Here is a 23055-nt window from a genome sequence, read left to right on the forward strand (position 1 = left end):
CATCCCCCCAAATTTAAAAGATAGTTGTATTCGATACAAAATTCAAAAAAACTTTTGTGTTAATTGGATAAACTTTTCCAACACAAACTTTGATTTGTATGATTATTACTAGTTGGACAGCAATCTATTCTATTCATTAAAAAAAATTGAGCAAAGAATTGTTATTAAATGTAGTATTTTTTTCATAATTATAACGGATCGCTTTGGCGTTTTTATTGACTCAAAAGAACAATTTAGAGAAATATTAACTTTTTGCAAAAATGCCGTGACCAGGATTCGAACCTGGGTTATTGCGGCCACAACGCAATGTCCTAACCACTAGACGATCACGGCTTCTATGCCACGTAGGGAACTTTATAACTATATATACTGTTGTTATTGCCGATTTACTAGGTCTAAATATTTTTTTATAAATGATTAGAAAATAAATGCAAATCCATAAAAGTAATGATTTAAATTTTATTTACATCAATAAAGATTTTAAAATTATATTAATTCATATACATTTTAAATTATATATAAAAATTCCTAATCAAAGTATTTAAATACGAAATAACGCAACATGCATGACATGAACACAGAGCATGCATATGACGTCATCATACCAAAGCAAAGCAAAGACGATAGGCCTTATCGCAAATAGCCTCACGCAAGGGACGATGGGATTGAAAAGGGAGCAAGAGCGCCGCAAACGTCTGATCGCGACGATGCGAAACGCTAGCAGCCGACGCACTCTGTGTATAGTACACACGTACGTACTATACTACGTACATCGAACGTTTGCTTATTCTACTTTCAGCTACTATACCGATCAAACATCTCGTGATATTTTGTCTTGCAAACTCACCGATTACATTGATTCTACATGATGGGTGGTGGAGACAGATGTGCTGTCTATGGATGCAAAAATAACCGAAGATATCCAGAAAGATAAGAATGATTTTGATGTTTTACTTTCGAGTTTTGTGATGACAAAGTGGGAGGCACTGCATGCCTCTAAATCTAGTCGAAACAGTGTTACGAGCGAGTGGCGAAGGGAATCGTGTCGAGACAGCTACGGCGTTGTTGCCAACAACAGGCGCTAAAGCTGACCTTGTCATTCTTAATGCTTTTCATCTACCTGGTAACCTGGTTTAATTTATTTGATTGCCCCTGTGATTTTCCTTTTTTGAAAGAAAATTGCCTTATCAATACATTGAAATTAATCAACAACATTTTTGTCTGGAATTCGGAATACCGGGGAAGTTTTCTGCAAAAATTAGTTGAACGAAATGAGAAAATAAGTTCAATTGACAATTTTAAATCGTATACATGATGATTGAGATGATTGTTGATCTAATTTGTGTCTTCTTTTTCTTCTCCCCACAGATATGTTGTGAAGAACTATGTTAACAACTAAGGTTTCACAAGTGCACATATCCTCGGAACTATACGCCCAGTGGACCAGGCGTTTTTTTTCTCAATCCTATAATATTTTTTTCATAGCGAAGACATCCAAATACATGCAATTGAACCTAATTTTTTTGTGTGTCTTTTTATTTAGACTTGAGATTTGCAGACATGGAAAAAGATAAGAGAATAAGTCATTTACACAAGGGCGAATGTCTGAAGAATGCGAAAGAAGAGCTGGCAAAATATAAAAAGAATAAAAGAAACAAATGCTACATTACAAGCAGTATATGTATGAGATAGAGGATAAAAATGTGAAAGAGAATGTGATTAAATATTCGGAGATAAAAAGTTGTGTAAACGATGATCATTAAGATACCCAGCTAGCAATGTTGTAGCCAAAGTGAATGAGGGGGGTGGGTGAGCTGTGGCATTCCCATAAGTTTTTGGCAATATATCTCTTCCTCCTCACTACTTTTCTCAACAAGTACATCTCTTCACTCCTCTTCTCAACACGTACATCTCGATATCTTCACTCCTCTATACTTTTCTCAAAAAGTACCTCTTTTCCTCCTCTCTTCTATACTTTTCTCAACAATAACGTCTCTTCACTCCTCTATAGTAGCTCAACACTTACATCTCTTCCCTCTTTATATTCATTACTATACAAGCAGTATATCTGAATCAATTTTTTTTTTAAATCGTCGCTCATTGTGATGGCTTCATTAAATGTTGGAGTCGCTATTAACCCTTACAAAAAAGTACAATTGAGTAATCAAGATATTTTCTCTCATTTTATCTCTTCCATAAATTACAAAACTGTCCATACACAGTAGAAATGAATAGATACAAGCCCATGAAAGATAGTTGTCTTATATTGAACATTTACTTTATTTCTCATATGTATACATTATAAAAAGCAATCAGTATCATGTAAAAAAAAATTACAGATCATAAAAACTAAGGACATGTATTTGCTTCATACGAGATAACAAACTTCCAATTCATTTTCGGAAATGGAGATTTAAATTATGAATATTGTTGATTTCTGGGACTACCCATCTTCCATCATCAAGTATCAACTTTTCCTGCTGACACTTTAAAATCTCAGTGCTCAGCTTTATCATCAATCAAGCTTTTCTGTCCAAATGGCTTTTTCAGCAAGTTCAGCGTGCTTTTCACCATTGACTGGTACGCGCCTATCCCTCAAAAACTTCTCGAGTTCAGTGGCTGAAAACTGTAAAAACCTACAAGCTCCGTCTGCCATAATTGCAGTGAAGTACCACAAAACAAAGATTAGTTCTTTAACTCTGGGTACAAGTATCAAATTTTTTACAAACTGCGGCTGAAAGAGCATTAAATTTGATTAAAAATAGCTTCGACTTCGAGTAGTACTATACAAAACGTGTGACGTTGTATGGCTTCCCGAAAGCCGAGATCGTGTTTGCTCCCTTTTCTATCCCAGAGGCCTTTGCGCGAAGGGCGCCACCCAGCGACAAAGGCTATTTGCGATAAGGCCTATTGTCAGTCAGTCTGCTTTTGTCTTAAATTTGCACGTAAGTACGTAAAATAACACGTTTTTGTGAATAAGTTAGGTTTTGACTTCATTATTTGGATGTTCTTGCATTGCAGAAATTTCATTTGAATGATTAGTGAATGTAGAAAGAAAAAAAAAATCGGAATTTATGTTTGCTAGAATTTTTGGCCCAAGTCCCATTCCTTTCTTTTCGTGTACTGTAAGCTAGATTTAGTTGGATTATCTTCTGAAATTTTCTCCCTCCCTCCACATCCCGTGCCATGCGAAATATGGCTTGTAGTTTGTATCCGATGTGTTTGTTAGTTGCAGGAGGGTGAACATTGAATAATATAGACCCTTCTTGTAATAATAACATGTTCCTTATCTCTCTCTGTTGACTGTTGTCATGGTTGTTGTCCCTCCGCTTTTCGGAGATCAGCGAGTTTATCGCAATCGAAGTAGTAGGCAGCTGTCTCTTTCGTTCAAATCAGAGGCTAACGAATGAATAGGGTTGGCTCTCTAAAGACAGAGCCGACCCTTCCCAAATCAGAAGCTAACGAACGAAAGAGACAGAAAAATTCAGTCTACATGATGATGAGCTGAGCTATCGTCATCAACTCGGGTTTCGTGTGATTTACATTACACAAACGCTTGCCTCGGCTCTCGCTAACTCTCCAGAGCCTGCATAGGAAAATGATTCAACAGCAGGTTGGGTCACATTTTTTCGAAATGTAAAGTAAAGAAGTAGTAGAATCTAGACCTAGACTAATTACAATTTTGACTTGCAATGGGCATCTGTTCAACAGTAGGGCGCTGGTCCGAGAATATGGAATGTTAGCCAAAATTAGGATTATCTTCATAAATGCGGACAGACACGTGCGCAAAAAATAAGGATCGTCCACATTTTCGCTGTCGATTTTGATTTCCGATCCGCGCGTTGGCGATGCCAACGACTGATTCCGGGATGATTTGCTTGATGCATTTTACATGGACTTTGTACAGAGACTTACACCGTTATGAGCGATAAATCTTCGGGAAGACGGACAACCCATAAAAGTAGACGGTTAACTGGGGGTAATTTATTACCCCGAAATTGCATCGCCAGCATGCGGATCGGGAACCCCAAAACCTGCAGAGCACCGAAGCAAAAAAAATGTCCCCAAAAATGCGGATGATTCTTACTTCTTAGGATGCATTTTGTCTGCGTAAACAAGGATATCCTCGTTTAAACGGACGATCCTCATTCTGGGACCAACGCCCCTCCTATTCAACAAGTTAAAATTATAATTTGAAGAAGTCTTTGATGGGACAAAAAATGATTCCTCGTACAATTTCAGAGATTTTCATGTTTAATTTTCAGTGAATATTCACTTTATTGTCATTCAATGGGTTACAGAAGGAATGACCAGTCTTTGGATATGGAAATGCAATTTAGTACCTAATCAGAACTTGAAGGATAGTGAGAGTTGGTAGTTAGTAAATGATAATGTCTGTAGAATACCATTATCATCAAAAAGTATTTTGAGAATACCTGCATATTTTTTACAAGAGCTCTGTCCTGATTTGTCAACATTGCATCTTTAAACAATTTTGTTGCAATAATCCATTCTATTGATTAACTTAAATCGTATTGGGCACCTACAGTGTAACTTTTCATTTATATGTTTGTTAATTGTTATGTTTTTTCAAATATATTAGAATATTGGAATTGAAAGAAAACAATTAATTTGAAACAAATTTGACACTTGAAACTAGTGCTGTAGCTCGGAACCCAAAACCCGGACCTGGCCCGACCCGGCAATTTTCCAAATTTCCTAACGGGACTCCGAAAGGTCCGGTAACCCGGTGAGAGTTTGACTGAAATAATATTGACTAGATTCTATTTGAAAGCTACTACAAACACATCTTGTGTGACCTACCGACCTTGTCCTGAATAGAGGGCACATCGCTTCATTTTGTTTATCATGCTGTCTGCGAGTCCAGACATATAAGTCCCAGGTCAGCATAAATTATCACCCTTAATCCATTCCCTAAAAAGATGAAGCATAAGGCTAGCTACATGTATGTAGGCAACCTAAAAATAGCTCATTTCCCTGTCAGAGTGCCCATACAACATGCTCTACTATGATTGGTCTGTTTGTCTGCCAATTAAAAACAATGATCACATGTAAGGCACATGCTATAGCTTACCCAATATTTGCATATTTTTTGGAATGTGCGCTATAGCTGGACAAAGGCTGCTTGTTGATCTTTTGAACCCTGTTCAAAGAAACCGCGTGTAATATTACACTCAGCTGGGCCCAAGCTGTCTGGCATGCATTAAACTTTGATAGGGAATGTTTTTGTATTCTAAATTTCTGCGACATGAATGTGAAAGAGATATATCAGATGTGAATGAATTTTTTGGGGGATCGAGAGACACAATGTAAGAAACTTAAGAAAGAAAAGAAAACATGAGAAAAACTACATTACGTAAATAATTCTGTACTTTTATTTTTTTAAGAAAGAAGATCAAATTGATTTGAGGGGGGGGGGGAAGGGTTTAAAACACATTCGGAAGATGAATAAATAGAATAGGCCTGTTTACTAATGTATTCACGGACCTTTAAATTTGCACACGGTTGTAAGCTCTGGCAAACAAACCGAGCGCAGTGTCTGCTACGGCCCTGCTACACACACTTTGTATACGGCGATGTGGGGAATGCGAGGAAAAAAAGGCTGATCATCGTCCTAATAAACTTCGTTTAAAACTGTTTGTTTTCCAACCTTAGGATATATAATTAAAATAAATATAGTTTTTCTCAGTTGTACATGACAAATCTTCGATTTTATTTTCCGAAATCCGACGAAATATCGCAAAAATGGGAGGTAAGCATTGCTGTTACGGCACGTGTAACAGCGATTCACGGTACGCAGACAGACCCCATATGAATGGTGTGTTTTTCATCCCGTTCCCCAAACCAAAGACGAACCTGGAGAAGTGTAAAATATGGATTAAGAATTGTGGAAGAAAGGACTTTGGAATCGACAGGATTTCAAGGAATACCTACGTCTGTTCAAAACATTTTGTAGGTGAAAAGGGTTCAACAAACGATTATCCACATCCTGTACCCGCTGCTGCAAGCGACTTGGAGAGAAGGATTGCGACTAAGGTCGTCCGCCCGCCACCCCGGGACCGTTCGGCCAGTTTACCGCCATGCAAAAAGCAAAAACAAAACGACGTCGAATGCAACGACCAAGAATTAGACCCTCATCAGGATCCTGTTGAATATGCTTTTACAGATCAAGGTATAAGTTGATGTCATAATTATAATTTTTTTAGCGTGAAATCCGAGCATGGAATGTGTGAAGAAATTATGATAGTAAATCATTGTTGCAGCCCCACATCGCTAGCAATGGCTTTGTATGTGTATAGCGTAGCGGGCATGGAAAAAACAATGTGGCGACCGTGCCGCACCACGCAAAGCTTGCCCTACGTAGTAACAATCGCTAGGGTGCGAGGGATTATGACGTCACTCGCATATCATTAGTAAACAGGCCTATTGAAAAAAGATGGAAGGAAGAATGATGATGAAGATAACTTCTTTTTCCTTCTCATCTCTAAAGACTATCAACATTTCACACACTTATCATTATTTTTCTTCATTTATTCTTCTAATCTGGGCTTAAACTTTTTGTTCAATTTTGGTTACGAATGAAGGCAGAGAGAGAGACAGGGGAAGAAGAGGGAGGATAGACCCCAATAATTTTTCTTCGGAGAACAAATTAGCTTAGGTACATGAATTGTTTGCTAATTAAATCCGCTTGTCAGGAAGTATTTTGGTGATGAAATTACTCTTTTATTTAACTCTCTGCCAACTTCATTTCAGCTCAGCCTCCATCTCAAGCATAACAAATTTTCACATACACACTCTCATACACATTATGTCAATTTGCCACTCACTATATCGTCTATCAGCTAGGTCAACAAACTTCATAATTTATGAATCGTCTGTTCTACAGTCCCAGCAGTCACTGAATTTTAATTTATGCTGGTTTCACTCTCCGCCCACTCAGGGGAAACTTTCTGATTGGTCAGTACAGTGAGCTGATCAGTCACATCACTTGCAGACAGGGCCAGGGAGATCAATATACACACTTGAACACACAACACAAAATCTATGCGTGCAGTGTCTATTGCAAAGACAGGTCAACAGATGTAAAAGATCGAGCCGTCATGCTGTGTTTGTTTACAGTTACTTTTGACGGTTTTATCATGATGAAAGATAAGTAGATAACGAACAATGAGCTATTTAAAAACTCTTTTTTACTGTCAGGTTTTGTTACCGAGTTGATCCAATTCTGGCTACAGTTCGGCCCGGAATGGTCCGGCCCGAAATGCTCAACCCGGCGGGTTGGAACCCGGTAAGCCTTCCGGGCTACAGCACTACTTGAAACTTGATACATAATAATATCCTACACCAATCCATGTCTTCAAAATTTTACAGATCGATCTTCTTCCTGAAGTCTGATTTACTGCAGTCCAGGAGACCAGAGGCATGTCTTCTTACCAAGGGACAACGCTGCCCTCTGTGGCAGCCCTGTCCCAGAAGACAGAGGCCCCGGAGAGCCAAGGGAGCAGACGAGAGGACTGGAGGAAGGCCAAGGAGTTGGAAGAGGCTCGTAAAGCAGGTACTGCTCCTGCCTTGGTGGATGAAGAAGGAAAGTGAGTGCAGATAGAACTGTCTTTTACTAACCAAAATTATACAGTAGGCTTGCATACCTGCCAACCACCCCGATTTAGGCGGAGTTCCTCCGCATTTTTCATACCAACTCCGAATTCCGAGTGCATGCCTCAAAACTCTGATTTTTTTTAATTTTAAAATATTTTTAAAACAAACGACTGTTGCATAAGACTATAGCATAACACAGCACTAGGCCGTCGTCTCTTTCCAAAATTATTTATTTATTGAATTTTCTCTAAAAAAAGTTATAGGGTCTAAAAAGAAAAAAGAGGAAGGAAAGAGGATGGAAAGAGAAAGAATCCTAAAAATAGTCATTTATGACATGAAATTGTACATATGTATATATATAAATAATTCAATAAATAGTGTGTGGCAAAAATAGTCAACTGTGACTGATTGCCAAACAAAAACAAATCAAGAAGAAGAAGACTGATAACCAAATCACGCCGACATCCGCGCTCATAGAAGATATTGCATAGTAACTGCATGCGTATAGCCCACGTGTATTTATATTACATGTGCAGTTGATACACCGGCCGTGCATAAACACTGTATACATTGGCGTGTTTTCTTCAATGCTTGTGCGATGACTGCGATCGTGGAAGCTTGTTATTTACCGGACTTCCTCGGATTTATTTTGGATTACTTCTACTATATTCTTCTTCTTCGTTGATTTCTCCATTTTTGAAGGACAAAATGGGTAAGACTCGTGCTGTTCATAATCAGAAGTATAAGAAAGAATACGGGAAACAATTTCCAGTTGCAGAATCAGCACTCGGACTTCAACACGCATTTTGCATTGTGTGTTCGGCCGACTTCAGTATCAACCATGGGGGAATGAATGACATTCAGAAACACATGAACTTGAAGAAACATAAAGCTTTCAGCGAAATTAAGGACAAGGCTCGTCCAATTTCAACCTTGTACATCAGCTGGATTGGTTGGTTCCAGTAGCCAGTAATTCTGAATCTTTCTACCTTTGCAAAATAGGGCTCCTAACTGAGGTGGGTAGTGAAACATGTAGTTTTGTGAGTGTTCACATTTTGATATTTCAAAATTGTTTATGTGTGGGGCGAAAAGGTTGAAGGAAAAGGCCCATTTGCACCATTAAAATGGAGAGAGAAAAAAATAGACCCTAAAGTCCTGTGTACCCCCCCCCCCCCCCCCCCCCCCCCCCAAATCTACGGGCTACTACCCCAATCCTTCGGTGGTTCGCGACCTCGTAGTCCATCCAGAAAAATTTACTCCTAATTTCTCTTGTCTCAGGTTGGCAGGTATGGGTTTACGTTTGCACCATGTGAGAGAGGGGGAGGATTGGGAAGTCCTGTGAAGGACTGTTGGTAATCTTTCTTGAGCTTATAGTTCTAAAGAGAACTATAGCGCCGGTTAGAGAGGATGGGTAGTAGGGGTGGCTCAACGTTTCGAACAGGTTGACTATCCGTCGTATAAATGTAAACTGTCTCATGTGAAACTTCCAGAGGATGAACGCATGGCCATTGACCCGTCTGAGTCGCTCCCTGCAGGATTCGACCTACCATGGATCACATGGCACAGTCTTAAAGATGTTCATGCATGGGTATATAGTCGTTCATGAAGTAGGCAACTTGACAATCACTACATAACACTGTGCATACGTCCGTGTGCTGCCCTCTATATACCCACGCATGAGCAACTTTCATGTGCTACGTACAGGTATGGGGAGACGCAACGCAAATATGCCCAAGTGGGGATGCATTAACACTACTTCAGCAAACTGTGAGTGTGGTCAGGTCTCCCAGGCCATGGACCATCTACTGGGCTATGACATGCTTACTTACACATGCACTGAGAGGGAGGGATCAGGCAGAGGCCAATTGAATGATGTAGCTTTTACTTTTGCAATGTATTGAAAAGTAGTTGTGTGATGATTAAAATGATGGTGATTATACCTTGGAAATATACCTTGGAAGTAGACATTTAAAGTTAAAAACTTATTTGCCTCTCTTTGACATTAGGATAAAGAATCCATATTGGGACACATGTTTAGTGGCGCTGTACAGCAGTTGATGAACATAGACAAACGAAGGACTCTTTTGGGTCAAATTGACCTTTTCTTAACAACCAAAATTTTGACAAATTGGATTTAATGCTAATTAAGTGACGTGCTCTCCACAATTACAGAGGAGAGATTGTTCTATTCATTGATACATCTCTCTGAGAAAAGGAGCCATGTCTTAGCTTTAAGTAGACTTTCTTCTTTGTATCAACACATGATGATGTGAAAGATTACTATTCCAGACAATACTTCTGGATAATAAAAGACAAAAAGTGTTGATGTTTGATAGGATCATAACTCCTCTTTCTCCAGGGACATTAATCCGCACATCCCACAATACATTGCAACGGTACCGTGGTACGTTGGGATTGACAAACCCACCCTCAAGCATCAGAGGCCTCAGAGGGTCGTAAAGGACGTGTCAGCGATCAGCAATTGGTACAAGAAAGGCGTACAAGAGGTAAGTCCAATCAAACAAATTTAATCGATTAATCACTTTCACTGATAAGGCATTTTCAGTTTTCAGCAAATAACTTTTTAACCTTTCTACCTGTCTCCTCATTCTCAGAAATGCTCACTTTTCCCTATATTTTGTCCAGATTACCTTTATGATGTATACTATATTGTATGATTATATTCGTAATGTATGTTATTTTGTCTTTATATGTATGCGATATTGTATGATATTTTATCTAAATGTTTTTTATGATGAATGAAATAAACTCGACTATCTATCTATCTATCTACTTGATATGAAATGTTAAATGAAATGAAAAGAAAGGAGAAAGTGTGTAGACAGTCTAGTCTTTTCAGAATGGTGGTTAACAAAAATGCATTTTTAATTTAACTTTCTTGATGTGCTTAGATTTTTCATGTTTGAATCAATTCTATTTCTATTTATTTTCATTTTGCAATAGGGAACTTTGTCTACGAAGTTTAGAAAAGGTGCATGTGAAAACTGTGGCTCACTGACTCACAAGAAAAAAGATTGCGTTGAGGTAAGATATCATTCAGTCCATCTCTCTCCATCTTTACCCGCGATCAAAAATGTTTTGATTTTTCTAAAAACATTATTAAAGTTGTGTCATTTTTGGTTTAGACAGTGTTCGAAATATGCTGGAATTAAGATTAATAGTGGCAAATGTCTTGGTGTATGCTCTTTAAAAGTTTTTGTTTTCTCGTTGTCTTAGATGAAATGATTGGTATTGGCTTCAGCATTATTCCTTCAGATTTATTTTGTCAATAAAAAGGGTTAGGGTTGTGATATGATTTTTGTTTAGATTTTAGGGATATTATCTGGCTCAGGAATAGCTTTGGTTCTGGTTCTGCTTCTGCAATCAAAGTGATCACAATACGAGCCTCATAAGCTGTGACCTGGTTGACTGTGATAGGATCACGCTTGGCTTCTGCAACGGTTTCAGGCCATCGGAGGCACTTTCGGATGGTGACGTTAAAATAATATCTGATTGATACACTTCTGTAAAAACCCAATTACACACACACACACACACACATAGTATCGTCTTCTGAGATGGGGGTAATAAGGGCAAGTGTCTGTTCCCAACAAAGATAAGTTTCTCTAGTTGTGAGGTCACGATAGTCTGCACAATGATTGATAGCACCTGATAAAGCCCTTTATCCCCATTTTCATATATTTCTTTCTTTGATACATTTCTTTATACATGCAGAGACCTCGCAAAGTCGGAGCCAAATTTTCCGGGGAGGACCTGGCCCCCGATGAACACCTGCAGCCCAACCTTCACTTTGACTACGATGGTAAGAGGGACAGGTGGAATGGATACAACCCAGAAGAACATGAAGCAGTAGTGGAAGAGTATGCCAAGATGGAAGAGGTTGGTCTCATCATAATGATTAAAGTGTACCAATCATTCAAACAATTTTTCGCTTTTGTTGTAATAATAATAATAAAAACAGTGCTTATAAAGCGGTTACCACCAAAGTTTCTAAGCGCTATAACAAACAAAATGCAATGATAAACAATTACATATTAAACAAAAAAAAACAATTACAAATAAACTTACAAATTACAATACATATGAAATATACATCAATGTGAACAGATGAAGTTAATCATCAAAGCAATTTTGAGTAAATGTGTCTTAAGACAAGTTTTGAATTGGTTGACAGTCTGATAGTTTTTTACATGTTAAGGATTTTTTTTCTCAAAAGTTCAGGAGAAGCTTTGCAAAAAGCGATGACCATAAGAAAGAGTTGACATGTTTCATTTTCTTCTCAATGATCTCCCTGGTATTTTGTATCATTCTTTTCCCATTTTAGGCCAAGAAACAGCTGAAAGCAAAGAAACTTCAGAATGAGATGATCTCGGTCGATATGGAGAAAGAAAGGGTATGTGTGAATTATAGTTGTTGTTTTATTTTTAGTTGGACTGACTCTGTAATGGATTTTTTTATAAAATCAGCTATATGGACTAAGTGATTCTTGAGTTGATTGTGAAGAACATTTGTCTAGCAATTATTTTATAAATGAACCTCGGCATTAATAGCATATTTTGTGTCTAAAATCCTCCTGAGGCACGTGTTGTACATGGAATGTGTATGTCTGTAATTCTATTATCCAAATGCTTATTCGTGATATTTAGAAAAAAAAGTTGTTGAAAAGGAATTTTATATCAGATCGCCTTAAAATGTTTAGGAAGTATACTATCAATTCCGGTTGAAAGTTTTAATGCTAAGTTATAATTTTATGAGCAGCTAATAGAAATGCTCATGTAAGTTTTTAAAATATTACTAAACACAGTGATCTATTACACAAAATCATTTTACCTTTGATTAAGGTATATTGGTATAAAACTGATTGAGCTACATGTATGATTCCAATGAAACAAATATATATAAAAATTGACCAATTGCAATGATTGGTTTCTCAAAAGTAATCATCCCTTTTCTATTTGATGTACAGGACAGCGATGAAAGTGATGCAGATGAAGACAAATACGCTGATTCTTTTGACATGCCTGGAACCAATTTTGACAGCAAGAGGTACCATATATACTATAACTTCTAAAAGGGGGTAGCCATGTACTGTATGTACATTTCAAGTGAATTTTACTTGTCTCATTGTATCACAATTCTTCAAAAAATTGGTGATGACTACCTACTACATTGTAGAGGTGACCTAACAGTTGCTGGTTGACATGTGCTTGTACCGGATATGTTGTCATAGAATTTACGTAAAGGGTTAGAGATACAATTAGGATTAAGGTCAGGTCAAGGGTTGACGTTGAATGGCATCCTCCCTAAACTTACATTTCATATCTCAGTCCATCTTTCCCTAAGAAAAGCCATTTTTCAGTTCCCGTATTTAGATGGATGATCGTAAACTGTATTTTCTTCTGCATATCATTATTTTAATAAATTCTTACATTGGTATTGCAAAAGGGGATACAGTACCTTTAAATCTAATATCAAGTTCTGATGAGGAAGCTGCATTAGGACAGAAACTTGTAGTGATTCTTGATCATTTGTCATGTAGTAGATTGAGATTTTGGATCGGCAAATGCAAATAAACTTTAAAAAACGGGAAATACACATTCACTTACACCTTGTTATAGTGCTTGATGAATGTTTTGACAATCAACTTTATGTTCTTCAGCTATCGTACAACTTTAAGTAAGTTTGTTTTATATTTCATTTTAGTATTGAACAGTTATCTCAAGAAAGATTACAGAGACTCCTCAATCCTCCCTATCTCTCACATGGTGCAACCGCAAGCCTACTGTATATCTACATCACCATGCAAGCTGATACTTACAAGCAGCATCTGAACAGTTATTATTAGTTTGGCTCAAATCTGTGAAATTTTAGTGCCTGTCATGACCAATGACCAAAATTGATTACCTGTATAATATTTCTTTTTCTTCTTTTTAAAAAGAATTATTTAAATTTACTTTAATACTTAAACCATCCCCCCTCTTTCATTGTGTTTTCTATTCTTCCTCTTTCTTTAGGCGAATTACAGTGAGAAACCTTCGCATTCGTGAGGACACTGCCAAGGTATGTGTAATTTTTATTTTTTATTCATTCTTTTCTTGCTCTATTTTCGTGTTAATTTGAGATAGAAAGTGTGATAGACTATGAAGTTCAATTTTTTTTTTTTTTTTTTTTTTTTTTTTTTTTTTGGGGGGGGGGGGGGGTTTATTGGAGGTAGATGTATTGTATTGATTTTAGAAAGCAAAACAATGAGAATGTACCAGTAGCTCAAAAAGTAATTTTGACCAGGCGTAGAGTGGTTAGCTCCAACCCAGTCTTTCCTTTTCAGACATCCCCTTTTTTTAATAATTCTGACATTGTTATGTCATGTATTTGCACTCTTTATCCACTTTTTTTCTTTAATCACAGTACTTGTATAACCTGAGACCCAACTCGGCCTACTACGATCCCAAAACAAGATCTATGAGGGACAACCCCTCCAGAGATGTAGGCGCAAACCCAGATGAGTAAGTTATCAATATGTTCCATTTATTTTATTTTTCTCCTTGAATACAAAGGAAAAATTACTGGCAATCAATAGATTGATATCAATTTCTTCTGAAAGATTCACTGTCTTCCCAATATGTGTTCATCATATGCTTCAATTGCCCATGAAAAGAAGCAAAGTTGTAAATATACATTTAATATTTAACTTTGGAAAAGAGAGATATACAACTTCCAAAATTCAAAACTTTCTAATTTTTTATCAGATATTGCTCAAACTTTCACTACTTTGTTCCTCTCATTTTCTGCTTTTATTGAAGCTAAATTAATATCAGGATGAACTTCACTTTTAACAAGAGCGTTTTATTTTCAAATTCTGATTATGATACGCCTCCATTACAAATCTGTTGTATTTGGTCCTTCTACAGTCTGAAGTTTGCTGGTGATAACTTCATACGAGAAGGAGGTGATACGGTTTCCATGGCAAAGGCACAGAGTAAGTAGAATCCTTTGTTATCCTTTTTTTTCCCCTATACAAATCAGTTAGCCACCTCAAGATACTACCGGCTGAAATTGAAATTGCATTTATAAGCGAAGTGCACCTCATATTTCCTGTATCTTATAATACATAAATATGTCATTATGCATAGGGCCCTTTGTTTAGCTTATTTAAAAAGTAGCTTTGCTGTACAACCATGTGAACAGTACTTAAAAGGAATGAGAAGACCTGAAAATGAGTGAAAGTCACTCCTGACGACGGACAGTTAACTTGTCTTAATTGAGTCTTAATTGTTTCACAGTCCTTTTCAGTACTTCTCAGTCAACACAGAAAATACAAATAGTCCTTCCAAAGACTCTCCATGAGGTTATACCGCAAATCTACTCTATAAGTTATCATCTCCCCATGCGAACCTGTAATTTCAATCAATACCTCGTTGTCTTTGACAGTGTTTGCGTGGGACGCATCCAATCGCGGTACCGATGTCCATCTCCAGGCCGAACCCACCAAGCTCGACCTACTCCACAAGGAGTTTGGCAGCAAGAAGGACAACTTCAAGAAGAGCCAGAAAGAGACCATACTGCAGAGGGTAAGTTCTTTGTAGGTAGCTTAGCAAATGTAGGACTGTGTACTGATGAACTTATGTTTTCTGTTATGTTAGTGAAAGGTATATGATTGTCAATACCAAATTAATTTTCCCAGAGTACATGTGAGCACTTATCATTGGTACTTTTAAAAATGTTTCTCTTAACTCTATGCACTTGTATTCAGTTTGTGTAGCCATTAACTGGTGGCATAACATTTAGATTGTTAGGACAATTAACATACTTTCTTGAATATTAAAGATGATATAGTTTTCTGAATACCAACCTTACCACCTTGTCTTACGCATTCATCCTTTCATTTGCATAAAAAATAGACAGGGATTGGAGAAAATGAATTATAATCCCTTATAGGTAGATACATCTCTCCGGTGTGTTTTATACCCCTGCCCTTTCCTCAATCTATTTTCCCGTCTAACATCTATTTTACCATCATATGTTTAACAAAATTGTGTTTTGTTTTTCTTCAGTATGGTGGTGAAGAGCACTTGGAGGCACCCCCTAAGCAGTTGCTGCTGGCACAGACGGTAAGTCAGACTTTATACGATATCGCAGTATGGTGAAGTATGGTTTTTCCCTGAGCTAGTGCCAGTGCCAGTACCAGTGCCAGTGTTAAGATATCTATAGGCATTGTGATAATGTCCACTGTTTTTGTCCAGCTAAAATACTGTTGTAAGCAGTTTGTTATTTAAAAGAAAAGTATAGTAATCCACAGTTTTGTACAATTACAATTATCATAACCAGGTCTACAAACCGATTTGGGTTCAAGGTAAGTTAGTGCAATAATTAGTGAAATACAAAAAAGCAAGCTAGAATACAAAGATGCAATAATGAAATTTAAATAATCATGATCATAGTGGCATTTTGCCATTATTGACAACTCATAACATAAACAAATTTGTGTTTAATTTCACGACATATAGGAGGAATACGTAGAGTACTCTCGACATGGAACCATCATCAAAGGCCAGGAGAAGGCCCCAGTTAAATCCAAATACGAGGAAGATGTCTTGCTTAGCAATCATTTTGTAAGTACCATGCTCTCTTAACTCTTTGACTACTGGAACCATGTGGGCTCCTGTATTAAGCCTATGACAAACAGAGAATTCAATAGTCAACAGGTTAAAAACAACTTAACATTCTGAAAGAGTCATGAAAGGAGATTATTTTATAATTGAAAGGTGTAAAAAAAAAAGCGAGAAAAAGACATCCTGAAAGTTTAAAAGGGTGAAAATCGACTGGATTTATGTATTTTTTGTTTTCAAAACAAACCCCACATAATACTTTTTTCCCTAATCCCGCATTTTCCCTTCTGCAGAAGTGAGCTAGAGGTGAGCTAGTGCAGAGCTAGTGCATACGCCACCAGACTGTGAAACACATGTTTCAAGGTTTAAGTCACACCGCGGCACTAATGCCATTTGGCAAGACATTAATCTATATTCTCCACTCTCCACCCAGGTGTAGTAGGTGGATTCTTGATAGGAATTTTTTTTCCTGGAATGCTTTGTTTGCCTTAGAGCAGATGGGCTAAAGCCAAGGTAGGGTAATAAGAGTACTTTGCAAGTGCCTTGAGCATCCCCAGGGAGGAATATGTGCACAGTAGAAATGTATACAGGCCTGATAATTACCTGATTTAAATCGGTTTCCTGATTTTTTTTTTTCTCCTCGATTTTTCCCTTATTTTCCCAATTTTTCCTGATTTTTCCCTATTTTTTCCCAATTTTCTTACTCAACAGGGGGGAATGGTGTTGGGTGCCTTTTTTTTCAACCGAATTCCCTTTTTTTTTTCATTCAGGGGGCGTAGTTGAGGGGAAACACCCCTGTGTACTTGACATTATTATTATTGTTGTTTGTTTTTGTTGTTGTTGTTATGTATTCTTAAAGTTGTTATTATTTTTATAATTATCATTATTATTGTCATCATCATAATCATTATTACTACCCATCTTTATCTGCAGAGTGTTTGGGGTTCGTTCTGGAGAGACGGGCAGTGGGGCTTCCGCTGCTGCTACTCCCTCGTCCGGGGCTCCTACTGCACGGGGGCAGCAGGCAGGATGGCTGCAACCGAAGACTCTGTCGTCCTACCTACCGAACCCACCGATGCACTCCCTGGAATAGAGGAGGAGGAGGAGGAGGAGGAAGAGGAACCTGTGAAATCAATGGTGGAGGTGAGATTGATGTTGTTTAAAAGATTATAAGTATGCAGGCCTTAAATTTCGTCATTTTTAGGGCAAGGCCAGTTTGGCCTTGAGTACCTCATATTTTTAAGGGCACCAAGGCCAAAATATTTTTACAAAAAGGGCATCGAGGCCAAAATATTTTACAAAAAGGGCATCGAGTATGAGGCCAAAAAAATTGATTCTATTTTTGTTAGATGTCATGTGTATTTTATGAAACTTGTGCGGGATCAATTTCCCATGACTTTTAGCACCAGCTTCTTCACAGAATGTATAGAGGTCTACGGTACATACAAACAAGGCGGCGGCCCGCAAGCCTTAGATTTAGCAGCCAGGAGCAAGGGGCAATTTTTTTTTTAAGTTGCCCTTTGCCACGGGAATTTACCAGAGCAAGGGGCAATTTTCCAAAAAGAGATAGGCCCCCTTATCTAATCATAAGTTCAAAGAGAGTCTACAAATGTTAATTTCATAATGTGAATAGATCGAACGATCAATTTAATAACTTTTTAATCTTAACAATATGAACAGGAAAGATTGATTAAGAACATCAAACTTGCACATTAAACAGTATTTTAAAGTAACTAAAAATATTGATGAGCAAATGAATAAATAAATTGTCAATTTCACAAACACGAAAGTCAGAAGGACTTGGCAAGTTTACCGGGCCGGGTATCCCAAATCAAAATCGCACCTCACACACAAACCTTCCGCCACTCTCTCGGTAGTAGGAGCAAATTTGAAGAAATTATCTTTTTAACTGTTGTAGTCTATAGAAAGGTCTAGATAGGCCTAACTAATGAAATAAGATGTAAAAATGTCCTTATAGACATTCGACAGCTGAAAGTGACACGCTCAGCTCAGTTGCGTAACGTGCATTCACGAAACCAAAATCGTTCCTCGCACACACACTCTCGCCACTTTTGGTGGGAAGCTGTGGGGCTGGAAGTTTGCCAGCGAAACCGATGCACCCTCGGAGATTCGCAGCGCGTAATTTTACCGGGACTCGAAACGTTCGTCTTGGGAAGCTGGCGGGGTAGCTTTTTGAAGCGAGGTCGGCTGGTGGCAAAATGAGAGTAACTACGATCGAGAACATCGTAGGTGTTCTTAACTTATTAATAAGATAATTCTAAATTCTATTTGAGATAAAATAATAAACTAGACCTACAAACAAACCTCGACAGATCTCTAATGACTATTTGAATGCTTGTTTATTTCTCCATTTGACGATTTGTTTTCTTGATCCTGGCCTTCGATTTGTACGTACGTACGTACGTGCGTGCGTCAACAGCATGCACCATATGCATATCATGCGATCGATCGCGTGATTGTACGTGTGCTAGCGCATTGCCTATATAATAACAAAGGGCGCATTTTCACGGCACTTGCGCCTTATTAAAGCACTAAATACGAAGCTAGAAGAGAGCTCGTGGGCGGCAGACTGTTCGTGATTCGTGTATTTTTACTGTTCTAATAATTTATGGGCGCATTTTCACGGAAAACACTTGCGCCTTGCCGTCTAGTTTTAGATGATTATGGGCGCAATTGGTGGTTTTATGTGCGCAAATTTAAAAAAAAAAGGGCACGTCCAGTTGGAAAAAAGGCACGTCGGCCAGTTTGAAAAAAAGGGCACGGCCTTTTTGGCCGTGAATTTATCTTTTTTTGGGAGGGCACCGCGGCCAGTCATAGGGGCATCGACGGCCTGGCCGTCGATGGCCGTCGATTAATTTAAGGCCTGAGTATGGTGGTGTGACAATAGTTCGCTATCTCACAAAATCTGATACATGTACCACCAATGGAAAGAGAAACCTAAATTTATCCAGTTGTCAAAAAAAAATTTGAGTCAGATGTGAAATTATGAATATATTTACAAAAGATCTGCAAATTTTGCAGTATTTTGCGTCTATTCCGAAAAAATATGAACATACCGACAAGGGTCTAGAAGTCTTTATTTTGAGACCAGATATCTTTAGAATTGTGAGTTAAAAGTCACAGGGGTTTAAGTAGAAAAGGAAATGTTTATATTTTATTTAGTCGATGCGCAGATTAAGGTTATACACAACGTCTAATTAAACTGTTACAAAAGCAGGAGGATATTTATAGTTTAAAATATGCAATTTGTAAACAAGAAATCACTCTCAATATATATATAAAAAATTATGTGTAAATAATTTGCTTGAACGAGATTTAGAATTTTGACCGGTGACAGTGCGACATGCATTTGTTTATGAGATTAACTTTTGTTTTTGTTTCACAATTCTAGCAACACAAGGAGAAACTCAACTTGGAGAAGGAGAAGAAGAAAGAGAAGAGGAGGAAGAAGAAGAGGAAACAGAAGGAGTTGAGAAAGCAGAAAGAAAAAGAGGAGAAGAAAAAGAAGAAGAAGAAGAGGAGACATAGCTCTTCAGATTCAGATTCTTCAGATTCCAGCAGTGATGATAGCAGCGAAGAAGAAGAAGAACAGGAGGATGAGGAAGCTATCAGGAAGAGGAAGATTAAGGAGGTGAGAATAATGAAATCAGTTCTTCTCTTCATCTGTTGTGTGATATTTTCCTCATTTTATTTATTTTCTATGAAGGTTTCAGCAATCTTGTGAAATCAACTAATACTCGTTCACCCTCCATAGTGGTTTTTTACTTGTTTTATTTATGGTGACTTCTTTCCGCCTCCCCAGTCAAAGATTTTGTTTCGCAAGATGGCCAAACTTTCACTTGCTTCAGTATTCCAAAATATTCAGAACAAGTTTTTTTTATTTTTTTATTTCTATTTTTTAAATATTTTTTTTGAAACCATGGGCAGGTAGGTATACAAGGAATTACATGATTTGTGCATATTTTTCTACACATTTTTTAAATATTTTGTAAAGCTGATTATAATGTAATAATTTTAAAGATTTTGTTTGTACAAGAAGTCAAGAATATTTACAATCATGGAATTAAGTTTTGAAAAGAACAAATGTAGACTGCTACATAAGTGTCACTCTGAATTTGAAATGCTTCTTTCTTTGCCTACCGTATTTGCCGGCGTAAAGGCCGCACCGCCGTATAGGCCGCACCCCCAACTTTGACATTTCGTAGAGGAAAAAAAGAAAATACAACAAAAAAAACAACAACAAAAAAAAGAGAGAAAAAAAAAAACGGACCAAACAAAATGATCGTAATTTTCTTGTAGAACACTCTTTTTTTTTTACAAACTATACCAAATTCATCAATATTCTTATAAATCAACAAGAAGTTAACCTCAAAAATGATCATAATTTAGCAGATCTTCATCGACTTTTAAGCTAGTACTGTATCGTACGCAGATTTGGTATCCTACAATACCCCTCCCTCGATGTGCGGTGTAATCCGAAATAACATTTTTTGACCTGCGCAGTTGCGTTGCGCGGCAGCTAGCTCCGTAAGTAACGGCCTGTCCCTTTGTTTACTTTTTGGCGATGCAATGGTATGGACTTAGATCTAGATCTATCGGCAGATTTTATTAGAAAAATAAGTTTTTTCGTCTTCATGTCAACTATGCAACATAAACTTGTCGGTAAGTTGTGTGGAGTTATTCTAGAATTGTCCTGTACGAAATGTCAAAGTTGGGGGTGCGGCCTATACGGCGGTGCGGCCTTTACGCCGGCAAATACGGTATGGTAAAACAGGTCACTCAAAGATTTTTTTACTTTTTTGAGGCATTACTTGATCATTTTGAAGCACAATTTTTTTGAGGGCTTCAATGTAACACCATATCACAGACACTGATAACACGTAGGGCCGTGCATCTCAGATTTAACATTGTTAAACGATCCCTTTAATCAAACCAATGACATCTGTTTGTCTATCCTTTATCATCAGGCCATGAAACGCCAAGAGGAGCATGAGAAGGAGGTTGACAAACTGCTTGCCATGGATGAGAGGAAGAGACCTTACAACAGTCTCAACTCGTATGACAGCGTGAGGCAACCAACAGAGGAAGAGATGGAGGCGTACAGACTCAAGAGAGCGAGAATGGAAGACCCAATGGCCGCTTTCCTTAAACCGTATTAAGGAACCAGCCCTGGCAACGTACTGAGAACAATATTAGAAAGGATGGAGGATTTAATGGAAACATACAGACTCAAGAGAGCGAGAATGGAAGACCCAATGGCCGCTTTCCTTAAACGGTATTAAAAAACCAGCCCTGTCGAGTATAATGAACAGTCCTCGCAACGTACTGAGAACAATATAAGAAAGGATGGAGGATTCTATGGAAGCATACAGACCAGAGAGACATTGAATGGAAGACCCAATGGCCGCTTTCCTTACAAAGTATTAAAGAACGGTTCGTACCAAGTACTGATAACAATATTAGAAAGAATGGAGGATTCAATGGAAACATACAGACTCAAGAGAGCGAGAATGGAAGACCCAATGGCCGCTTTCCTTAAACGGTATTAAAAAACCAGCCCTGTCGAGTATAATGAACAGTCCTCGCAACGTACTGAGAACAATATTAGAAAGGATGGAGGATTCTATGGAGGCATACAGACTCAAGAGAGTGAGAATGGAAGGCCTAATGTCCACTTTCCTTACAAAGTATTAAAGAACGGTCCTTACCAAGAAAGATGGCAGATTCAGTGATAGGTTTTGTCATTTAGTGTCATGAGCAATAGCAGCAGAAAATAGATGGATGGAAGTGTCGATGGCCTCAACGAGTATTTAAAGTACAATCTCCGTGAAGTGTAAAGAACAGTCCTTGCCTAACATTGAGAGCAATATCATCAGAAAGTTGGATGGTATAGTGATTGCTTTCCTCTTCTCATCTTGTTTCAGAAGAGTAGCAAAAAATAAGGATTGCTGATTGAAATTTATTTATTTATTTATTTATTCATGTTTTATTTATTACAATTGGTAAAACAGTGGAGGGTAGTCCGATTCAGTTAAAAGAAACTGCTTTCCAACTTGAGTCGGTACGGTCGATCACACCGGGACCCGACCGTTGCCGTCGGGTCCCGGTTTCGTTTTTTGAGAACCGGCGCTCCGAAAAAAATAATGAAATATGTAAGAAATTGCAGTTTTGCACACCACTAAAATCAATCCACCCTAAAACTTAAGTATTTAATTGTTACCAATCGTATTCTAGCTCATCCAGAATCAATCCGAACTGCTGATATAAATATGGGTTGCAAAGCAGTTCGCCCCATGGGGTTGTTGTTGCCAGCTGCTAGCTATAGCTACTGTACTGGCCGGGTCTCTCGGCAGAATTAATAAATCAGGTTGAAAGAAACATTAATGTTTGAATAATAAAACGACTTTCTAAAAAGTACTTCTTTACAACATACCGATCGAATAATTTTTAAAAGACAAAATATATATTTTTTCTTTGATTTTGAACACCGCATGCTTCTTTTAAAAGCTGAAAATGACTTGGTAATCACAAGAAGTTTCGATACGGATAGCTGTTGCAATGCAAGTTGACTAGTCTCGGAAAAATGCGCAGTGCTCCTTGTTAGCTATAATGCGTGCCAGGGCGAACCCAAACAAAGACGTGATCGTAACGAGAGAAAAATCATTAAAAACTACGAGAGCACAATTGGAAAGACAACTACTCAAAATTATCGTAAGCAGATACATAACTTGGAGGAAGAATACAATAGTTGTCCAAGAAAAGCCACATAAATAGTGATATTTAATGAGTT

The 23055-nt window shown here is 37.8% G+C and overlaps 1 protein-coding gene and 1 non-coding gene across 3 annotated transcripts; one reads left to right on the forward strand and one right to left on the reverse strand.

Annotated features, from left to right (window-relative positions):
• Positions 1–261: 261 nt before the first annotated feature.
• TRNAH-GUG lies at positions 262–333 on the reverse strand. Its single transcript has one exon. It is a non-coding gene; the product is annotated as a tRNA-His (tRNA).
• Positions 334–2915: 2582 nt separating this feature from the next.
• On the forward strand, positions 2916–22244 carry LOC115918625 (pre-mRNA-splicing factor SLU7-like). Of its 2 annotated transcripts, none has more exons than XM_030985408.1 (16): positions 2916–2945; positions 7427–7610; positions 9977–10124; positions 10582–10662; positions 11353–11517; positions 11963–12031; positions 12605–12684; positions 13653–13698; positions 14044–14141; positions 14547–14614; positions 15067–15206; positions 15690–15746; positions 16143–16247; positions 17178–17387; positions 19657–19896; positions 21233–22244. In XM_030985408.1, the coding sequence occupies exons 2-16, from the start codon at positions 7444–7446 to the stop codon at positions 21422–21424; spliced, it is 1866 nt and encodes a 621-aa protein (XP_030841268.1). In that variant the 5' UTR covers positions 2916–2945; positions 7427–7443; the 3' UTR covers positions 21425–22244. The 2 variants fall into 2 exon arrangements, with proteins under 2 accessions (XP_030841268.1, XP_030841267.1); XM_030985407.1 differs by having other exon boundaries at positions 2933–2949; positions 7393–7610.
• Positions 22245–23055: the final 811 nt, after the last annotated feature.

This window comes from Strongylocentrotus purpuratus, unplaced genomic scaffold, assembly GCF_000002235.5.
Source record: "Strongylocentrotus purpuratus isolate Spur 01 unplaced genomic scaffold, Spur_5.0 spur5_scaffold_15, whole genome shotgun sequence".
NCBI classification, from domain to species: domain Eukaryota; kingdom Metazoa; phylum Echinodermata; class Echinoidea; order Camarodonta; family Strongylocentrotidae; genus Strongylocentrotus; species Strongylocentrotus purpuratus.